Source organism: Lethenteron reissneri, chromosome 4 (genome assembly GCF_015708825.2).
Source record: "Lethenteron reissneri isolate LAM-NWPU_2019-01 chromosome 4, ASM1570882v1, whole genome shotgun sequence".
Taxonomy (NCBI): Eukaryota; Metazoa; Chordata; class Hyperoartia; order Petromyzontiformes; family Petromyzontidae; genus Lethenteron; species Lethenteron reissneri.
The window spans coordinates 4,200,126-4,209,568 of record NC_083782.1 but is presented as its reverse complement, the minus strand read 5'-3'; the positions used below and the strand labels follow the sequence as shown (position 1 = coordinate 4,209,568).

The following is a 9,443-nucleotide window of genomic DNA, read 5'->3' as shown; positions in this document are numbered from 1 at the left end:
TGTGAAATTCCAAGCAATGCATATGCTCAAGTGATGTATTAAAATTATAGCTCATGCAATTACCCGAAGACACTGTACAGTATTGTATTTCCTGTCGGAGGTGTTGAGTAAAAAATATGCCAACTTTCAAGTAATGTTTTCCCTTCCACGATCTACTACTGCATTAGGGTTTCCACGATACAGCAAAACAATACTACGTAACACGGTCCACGCTAATTGTACGTTTTTAATAAATACTGCTATATCGTTTCTCATGTTAGTTTCTTCATATCTTACTTCCCGAAGAAACAGTAAAATAAACACAATTAGTTATTGACGAATCACTGTTATCCATTACACTGCTGGTTTTCTGTATCACAACATAAAAGCCGAGACCATTGCGGTAATTTAGAATGTTTGCTGCACTATACTCTTTGGTTTTTTCGGTAAAGTCACGTAGGTAAAAAATAAATAATAAAAATAATGGAAATAATACCTACGTGACTTTACCGAAAAAACCTAAGAGTATGAATCCTTGCAGTCACGAAAGCTTGAAATCTAGAATTAGTTTGCCGTACTGTGTAACTGATACCTACGTGACTTTACCGAAAAAACCTAAGAGCATGAATCCTTGCAGTCACGAAAGCTTCAAATCTAGAATTAGTTTGCCGTACTGTGTAACTGACTCAAGTATGAGGGCCTCCCCACGCATTGCGGGTCGCGGGAGTTTATTTGACCATACTTCACTCACGTTGGTCATTGCGGTTGATGCAGGCAGAGAGAAGTGACCTGCAAGCACAATGGATTTTGCTGCACTGCCCTCTGCTGACCACTTGCGTAGCACAACCCCGCAGGAGGTAATTATACAACCTCGAAAGTACATACACTGTTCTTGAATTACCAGGCAATTCCAGAGCAAAGAATCGGCATTGTATCTCGTTTATTAACATCGCTGGACATGCAAAAGGCTTCTCGAACAACAGGTATTTAGGCCACAGCAGGTTCAGCTTTTCAAATCGACAGATCTTAACTTGTTTGACAATACGATGACGAGACTCATAAGTTAGAGAACCCAGACGGGACCTAAAAACTGGACCACAATAAATGTGCCAATGGTAAAATATCTATATAATTTCAAGTGTTTTGTAATATTCCATAGCACTAGAACATTGGATGATAAATGTGTTTACATTTTCAAAGCTATATGGTGTAGCGAAAGCTGTGATTTAATTATTATACAGCCCTGTATGTCAGTCAAATTTGAACCCAGATTCCAATCATATGAATATGAAATTATAAAGGATGTACCTAACTACACCCTATAAGGCAGCATAGCTTCAGGTTTGGTACACAAGCTCAAAAACTATACGAGGTAAAATGATAAACTAAATCTATGTGAAGTATACCATAAATTTAACATCCACAAAATGTCCCTGCTACATTTCCTCAGCTTTTTCTTTAAAGAAGACATTTTTTTTACGCAAGACACCACAACTTAACCCCTATGAAAGAATAATTTACATTCTGGCTTTAATAGTTACTTTGGCAGATTCATAATTATTTAAACTTCAGAATCTGTTGCATCCATGTCACACATGCAAAACCATTTACCACCATAGAAATAGGATGAATTCGAGATGCCCATATAGTTTTAAAGACAAGTCCACTGAAATCATTTCATTTATTCAATGAATTTGTGTACCCCACACTGAAACAGGGTCAGCCAACTGAATGCGGATGGATCACACATTCCGTGTGATCTTGCCCGTGTTGGCCATGCACAATTTATTTCATTGATCAAAAATCATTTGAAACAACTTATACTTCATATATAGCATATGAGTAACATTGAAACAGAGGAAACTTTTTTTTTTATAAAAAGAGCCCAATGTAAAGTTTCCGTGTTCCCCCTCCCCCCCAATGCCAGAGTAGTCCTCATATTCGCCGCCTGTGTCTTGACGATTCACATGTTTGCATGCTCGTGCTGTAGCCTCGTTCCGTATGCCCGGGACACCGTGTTCCACGCGTCCATGTAGCGATCCATGCACATCGCTACGCACTTCTGCAATGACAGCAGCAGTCGCACACAGTCAGTCACTCCGCTCGAAATATCCAAACGCGGTTTCAATACGTGTAATGTGAGCATGTAACTCCGTCGTGGGCAGTTGAGGGCAATGTAGCTAAATCTTTTGTTGTACTGTTCAATGCACCCACTTCTATGCTTCCTGTTTTCACCAACCTGCACTGAACAATGTAACCACCTGTGGTTAAATAACTCCTATGGCCTGCACGGCGTAGCAAGGCCCTCATGCAGCGGTCCATAGAACATAGGGCCGTACATGTTAATGTGTACATGAAACCCTAATTCAAAACCGTTGTACAAGACAACCAGGGGAAAAAAGATATGGGCCTGGGAGAGCCTGTAGAATTGAGAAATACAGACAACAAAAGCTGGAGAATATTGAGAGTCTAAGGTTACAGATGACGTTTGCCAGCGTGATTTGGTGTTGTGGACGTGCAACGCTCCAGCTGGAGTCCTTATTGAAAAAAGGGATTGTTTGTCAATGAGAAGGATTTTGGTGTTAAGTTTGTAACATATGAGAAAGGTTGAACTAATTTAAGGTTGAGACTGCATCAAGGCAGGAGGTGGGACTCAAAGCACCAGTCAGCTGTGATGCAGTCTTGTGGTTTTTGCATGGCATTGGGTCAAACCTGTTCAGAATTGTCGAGGGACGTCCCGGGTTTGCTGATGCACTTCTTAAAGCATTTGTCTGTCATCCTCTGTAAATAGACACGAGATCAGTAATTAAAAAACAATTCAGTTTAACACGTAGGCTTTCGCGACCAATATCATTCATAATAAATGTTTTTGGGTTTAGATCGCGTTATTTATAAATGTGTCGTAACCCTCCACCACCCGACACGGCCAATCAGCAAAAAAGTGTCACGTTGACAAAAGACAAATAGTTCACTACCGGTGTGTTGAAGCGTGAAACCACAACATTTACAATATTTGAGTACGACGTTTCGCTGGTAATTGCATCCAGCATCATCGGGCAATTCGCCAACACACTATTTGTATTTTGTCAACGTGACACTTTTTTGCTGATTGGCCGTGTCGGGTGGTGGAGGGTTACGACACATTTAGAAATAACGCGATCTAACCAAAAAACGTTATGAATAAAAACCAATTACATGCGGGTTGTCTTTTCATTGGTCTCAAAGCACCTGACGTCAGTTACGTAATAACATTTCTTATATCCAAGACGTACACCCTGTAGCTGATAATTTGGGTGAACAGAAAAGCCATTTGAATTGTTTCCTAACATCCATTTAGGTTTGAGCAAGACCAGTTCCAGTGTTTTTCCTTTCACTCAGAAGGTAGGATAGTCCCAAGACATTTCGGGCATTAGAAATTATCAATTAGATTATACAACGAATTTGGTAAGCCACCAGCAGCCAATGTAGTTCACGAAAAACTGATGCAACTGGTTCTCGGCAATAAATACCCCCATAGCAGTGAGGTACTGCATTCTGAACGAGCTGAAGTGTATAAGAGATAAAGGCAATCCTAGGGAGGAGTGAGCTTTAGGAGTCTAGTTTGGATTAAACAAGTGCACGAATGACTATGTCAAGGTCTTCTGAGAAAAATATGTACTTTGTGGATTAGCGCCGAAATTAAAAACGACTGCTCCAGACAACCACATCTCTCCAATTAATACTTTGAAGGTAGCTCTCTAGGAATAAACCCTCATCCGTCACACCCCAACTCCTTGCAATACTCTTGCAGTACGACATCAACGGCCAATACCTCTACTTTGTCCGTGTTGAATCTCAGCCAGACTCTTCACGAGCAAGAAGAGACATCAGTTATTTTCCCACTGCCCTTTAATAATGCCCCTGTGATGCCTGAAAAGGCCATCATGAGCTGTGTTGTCATTTGTACGTTGCTGAAGATGTTGCCTATGCTTCCTCATGACCTCCCCAGCGGCTTCATGTATTTACATTAAACAAGAGTGGTACATACCGTTTGGTTCTTTCGGTAAAAGTCACGTAGGTAGAAAAAATAATAGATCAAATTTTAAAATGCTGTTGATTCTCTCTTCAGCACACCGGTGGGCTAAAGAAGTGAATTATTTTGTCCTTTGAAAAACGTGACACATTTTTTACTGTTTGGCCGTGTCGGGTGGTGGAGGGTTATGACACATTTATAAATAACGTGATCTGACCCAAAAACCTAGATTATGAATAATATTGGTCGCGAAAGCCTACGTGTTAAATTGACGTTTCGATGGCAACACAAGCGACCGTCATCAGGTGTCAAACCCACGTGACTTCACCGAAAGAACCAAAGAGTATGGATTCCCGCAGTCACAAAAGCTTCCAAATGAAGAGTGGTACCGTAACACCCCTGTTTAAGACGGAGATGCGTTCCTGAAAGGTGCGACAATGAACATCGAAACGACGTAACAGGGTAGGTGGAGGAGGTGAAGGCTGAGAGGCGACGGATGATGCAGTCAGCGACACGGGTGTGGGCTTGAGGCGAAGCAAATCAAATAGCGAAATTAATAAAGTGACAACGTATTTGCAAGATGACGTAAAAGGGGGAGGCGTAAATCTGGGTATTACAGTACTACAACAGAGCCCTGCAGAACACTTCAACAATTAGGGAAAACTGAACTTAATGAAAATCAACAGCTACATGGTGATGATCAAAGCAGGAAATGGTTCTGCTGAATATGGCAACAACGACTACGGATTTCGATTTAAAGCTTTCGTGACTGCAGGGATTCATCTTCTTGGTTCTTTCGGTAAAGTCACGTAGAATGGAAATAATAAAATAATAAAAATAAAACATAATAAAATAATTCTCACGACGTTTCGGCCACAACGCAAGCAGCCGTCCTCAGGTGAAGAACAGGTCTGCCGAAACGTCGTGAGAATTATTTTAATATGTTTTTTTATAATTATTTTATTATTTCCATTCTACGTGACTTTACCGAAAGAACCAAGAAGACTACGGATTTCTCACCAAATGGTGCAACTCCAGTCGGACTCACCGAAGAGACAACAGTAATATTATGATAATGACGATGATGATGATGCTGATGGAATATGTGGACCTTGACCAGTATTTAAAACCTCACAATCTCACAAGCAGGACAAGCCCTGTAAATCCGTGGCCATCATAATGGACTGCAGTGGCACAAGATGACATCTAGTGATGGGAGGAAGTACTTAGGCAAAAGCTACTCCAACTGCAGCCGTCCAGCCATTGATTTACAGCACACCCAGTGAGTGATGTAATGATTAACAGATCGATATCGCCATTGGAACCTCCTTTGCCAGTAGCAAAATATGATGATTGTTTTTTTACCTTTTTATCTGGCAACAAAACTGACACCTTTTTTACAAGGAGTCATGTTTGCATTGACCACAATAACTGCGGTCGGAATGCAAACAAAAAACACAACTCTGATAATGTATGCACTGTCCTTGAAATTGATTGGTCCACACCCGAGACAGCTTTCCTGACCACTGAATTGTGCCATTTAATCGAATCGTATCGCGAGACGGACCGTGAAGAGTGAATAATTACGAGACATCTGTGAAAACGAGCTTTGTAACTCATCGGATTTCCCCAGCATAAAGATTCTGATACTTCTCGCCGACAATATAACATCCGCTTTAGATAGTACAATAGATAGCGTGCAACAATACCGTACACGCAGTACAGAAGCGGCAGTACGCACAGTGCAAACGATGTAGGGTAGCCACGAATATCAACGTTGCAGGCAAATAGTCTGTCACTCATTTCCATGAGCCGAGTGATGACATTCGTAGGCAATGGGGCAGTCCTCGTGGCAGATGACCGCACGCACAGAATCAGGACCTTCTTTAGATCGACACATCGTCCGTCGTGATCGCGCTATTCCATTTAAATCACCAAATGTCTCGGCCCGCATCTACTTTTTTTGGGTTAGTCCCACGTGGTAGTTGCAGCTTTATGCCAGAATGCATGTCATTGAACCCTCCACCACCCGACGAAATTGTCAAGTTCGCTAAGATTTGTTTTAAAAATACGCAAGTATTGATCACGTGAGAATAGGGTTTCCCCTTTTTCCTCCTATTGATCACATTCTGAACAAAAAAAACCCATCGCTTTAGACGTTTTACTTGAATTTAGGTCTACAATATTTTAATAGACTACCTTACATAACTTGGGTTGTCTTTAAATGGACAGCTAAAGGCACGAGCCGCAGTGCGATTATCGCCTTGCAAGCCAAACTACGGACCCCAGTCTGCGCTCATTCAACGGAGGAAAGGTAAACAACACTCCCTCTCACACGACGTCCTCCCGCCGTGGCGAGCAAGACCCTTTAACATTTGGTATTCAGCTCCAGAACATATCACTGCTGTCAACGCAAGGCTGGAACGTGCCGCGTACTGTCACGGTTTGCTACGTACGGTGCGAAAGAAGTTCAACACACATACGTGCAAACACACGCCATGCAGAAACATGGTGTGGGCCAGTTTCAAAGACAACGTATATTTGATCAGAAGCATGTGTGTTTGCATGTTCACCACACGCACTGTGTGTGTGTGTGGTCAATGCAGACTTGATTCCATGCGAAAGGTTTATAATTGGTGTTTGAACATCGTACCACCTGTTTAATTGCCAGAGGTCCCATGACATTACTGTACATACAAGTTCACACGTTCGAGGCTTGACAGGCCTAGGTTTTTTCGGTGAAGTCACGTAGGTAAAAAAATAAAATAAATTACTAAAAGTAATACTGTAATATAAATCTTTGCCTCACTTGATGAAGCAAATCTAGCTGTGACGGTCCCACCTGATGACGGAGACTTGTGTTGCCTCCGAAACGTCGTGATTTATTATTTTACTTCTATTATTACTTTGAGTAATTTTAATTTTTTTAAATTGAATTTTTCTACCTACGTGACTTTACCGAAAACAACCCAAGAGTATGAATCCTTGTGCAGTCACGAAAGCTTCAAATCTAGGCCTTCACCTGCAATAGTTCCTGAGCGTTCGCCAGAGCGATCTGCACTTTCACTTGCTCCATGAGCATGCCGGTGTCCACCTTGCCGCCTCCGGCACCGGCGACGTCGCCGAAATCGCCGGTGAAGTCCATGGCCGAGCAAGGAGCGAGGAGATCTCGGGTTGGAGTCCGGGTCGCTGGGCCGGGCAGCTTGAGCCGGGGACCAAGGGCACAGATCCACGTGCGTGCGAGGGGTCCTTGCGGGGTCCTTGCGGGGTGGGGTGGCCACGGGCCCAGTGCCTGCAGAAAGCGTGCGGCAAAGAGCCTCCGCAAAACGTTGTTTCTTCAGTTTATAAATATTTCAATGTCACGGCGACGTTGCGCGATAATAATTACTGGTCGCTGTTAAAGCATCGGGCCGTGGCAGGGTTGCCGATGTTATTATTGAAATGTTGAGCGGGCTACTACAAGGCGGACATCTTGGTAAGGGGTGCGTTTGAGAGGGGGGGGGGGCGATGGGGGGTCCTGCCTCACGCGATGACGTCACGGCGAGTCGGGTCAATGTGGTGACGTCATGACTCGCTTGACCCCTAAACTGTACAGGCTGGTCCAGATGTCTTGTGACCCCCCCCCCCATTCATCTCTCTCAATCCTTGAAGCTTTCTAATATATTTTCTAAAGTAAAGGTAATTTAAAGCAAAAATGAATAAGGAAAGGTACATAAAATGTGAGGGGGGGGGTCTATTAATTGGGGGTCACAGGACATCTGGATCACCCAGTACTGTACAGTATTATTGATCCCAATATCAGCAGCAAAAACAACAATTCAAAACACATTCATCAATAATATTGCGGCTTTAAAAGGCGACGTTTCGTGCCATAGCCCTTCTCGATGGCACATCAATCAACATGAAAAAGGGGTGGGGGGGGGGGTGGAATTTTCTCGAAACGTCGCTAATTCACACAGAGTTAGGACCGCACGCAGCGGCACCGACGAACGGCGATTGGCTTTTGTCTCGGGCCTCATTGTCCCCTTTGTGTTGCGTGTTGATGTCTCCTGTGGAGACGACTGTAGATCGTGGCACGACACCTCGCACGCTTAAAAGGGCCGTGCCACGTCAGTTTCATTTACTTGGTAGAGCCCTGTGAGCCATTCGGCTCTTGAATCGGGTGCAACCGCAAGAAAAAAACTAAAACATGAACAGGAAAACATCTTAAAGTGAATATGTGACTAAGTGCAGACAGAAAATCCAATAAAAGACGGCAAAATATTGCAGAAAAAGCACCGTACATCAACGATGTGTGCAAAAATCCCAGTGGGATGTAAGTCATTCTAGATTTGAAGCTTTCGTGACTGCAAGGATTCATATTCTTAGGTTTTTTAGGTAAAGTCACGTAGGTAAAAATTTAAAATTAATAAAAGTAAAATAAAAATCACGACGTTTCAGAGGCAACACAAGCCTCCGTCTTCAGGTTAAACCGTCACAGCACGATAGCTGTATCAAGTGAGAGAAATTCCAAGAAAACAGTCCTTGTATATATACTGGTTGAGGGTGGGAGGAGCCAAGGATGTAAGTCAAACAAGAACAACCACAACCAACCTAACCACGATGCCACCGCTCCCCCAACACGAAGACATTTCACGCACAGATGCGTTGAGAGCCTTTTACTGCCCCCAAAATTAAAGATTTTAACCCTAAGGGGCCGTCCATAAATGACGTCACGCGATTTTGAAATATTTTGACCCCCCCCCCTTGTCACACAAAGCTCTGCCCCCCCCCCCAAAACCATATTTCCATTTTGAAAATAAAACATGCTTCAAATCGCTTTAAAGTATTGTCGTTGTAGTGCGTATTTAATGTGGCGCTGCACCCTGATGTTGTAGGAGAAAACGTTTATTAAAAAGTATATTTAATTAAGTTGTCTATATGTATTTAAAGTTGCGCATTTTGATGTGACGTCATATTTCTCAAACTCCCGCCCCCTCGTTACACATCGTCACAAATGTCTGACCCCCCCCCCCCTAGGTGCGTGACGTCATTTATGGACAGCCCCCAACCCCATCGAATGCACTCACCAGACATCTCGTTTTTTAGTAAATCTGGAGTTGCCTTGGGCCAAGAACCACGGTAATTCGTAAAACATTCTTTAACAAGCCTGACTGCTGATGAGATACACAAGTTCGAAACCGGGTTGCTCCCTTAAAACAAATGCTGCCGGATAGTATTTGTCTGGAAAGCAAAGTGTCCATAGTTGCACACTGGAGGAGAGTTTTAACATTTTCCATTTGTGCATCATCATCATCATCATTGTCAAGTATCTGCATCTGCCACGGTTTGTGTGTGGATGTGGAACGTAAAAGCCAGGAGGAGATCTTCTGCTTAGTCGGGTGTTGCACGAGGTGTTTCTTTGCGGCTTCTTGTATGTCATCATCACCATCATCATCACGATCCATTGGGC

The 9,443-nt window shown here is 43.0% G+C and overlaps 1 protein-coding gene across 1 annotated transcript; it reads right to left on the bottom strand.

The window, feature by feature from the left end:
- Positions 1-902: 902 nt before the first annotated feature.
- TIMM13 (translocase of inner mitochondrial membrane 13) lies at positions 903-9,443 on the bottom strand. The gene is made up of 4 exons (XM_061562670.1): positions 9,420-9,443; positions 7,014-7,283; positions 2,692-2,760; positions 903-2,041 (listed from the first exon to the last, which is right to left on the bottom strand). The coding sequence occupies exons 1-4, from the start codon at positions 9,426-9,428 to the stop codon at positions 1,943-1,945; spliced, it is 447 nt and encodes a 148-aa protein (XP_061418654.1). The 5' UTR covers positions 9,429-9,443; the 3' UTR covers positions 903-1,942.

What these genes read in the sequence shown, in the direction of transcription:
- TIMM13 (XM_061562670.1), bottom strand. An exon ending in ACGCTCAGGAACTATTGCAG is followed by an intron (nt 2,761 to 7,013) that starts GTGAAGGCCTAG and finishes GTCTATTTACAG; the next exon opens with AGGATGACAGACAAATGCTT. An exon ending in CCCTCGACAATTCTGAACAG is followed by an intron (nt 2,042 to 2,691) that starts GTTTGACCCAAT and finishes CTGTCATTGCAG; the next exon opens with AAGTGCGTAGCGATGTGCAT.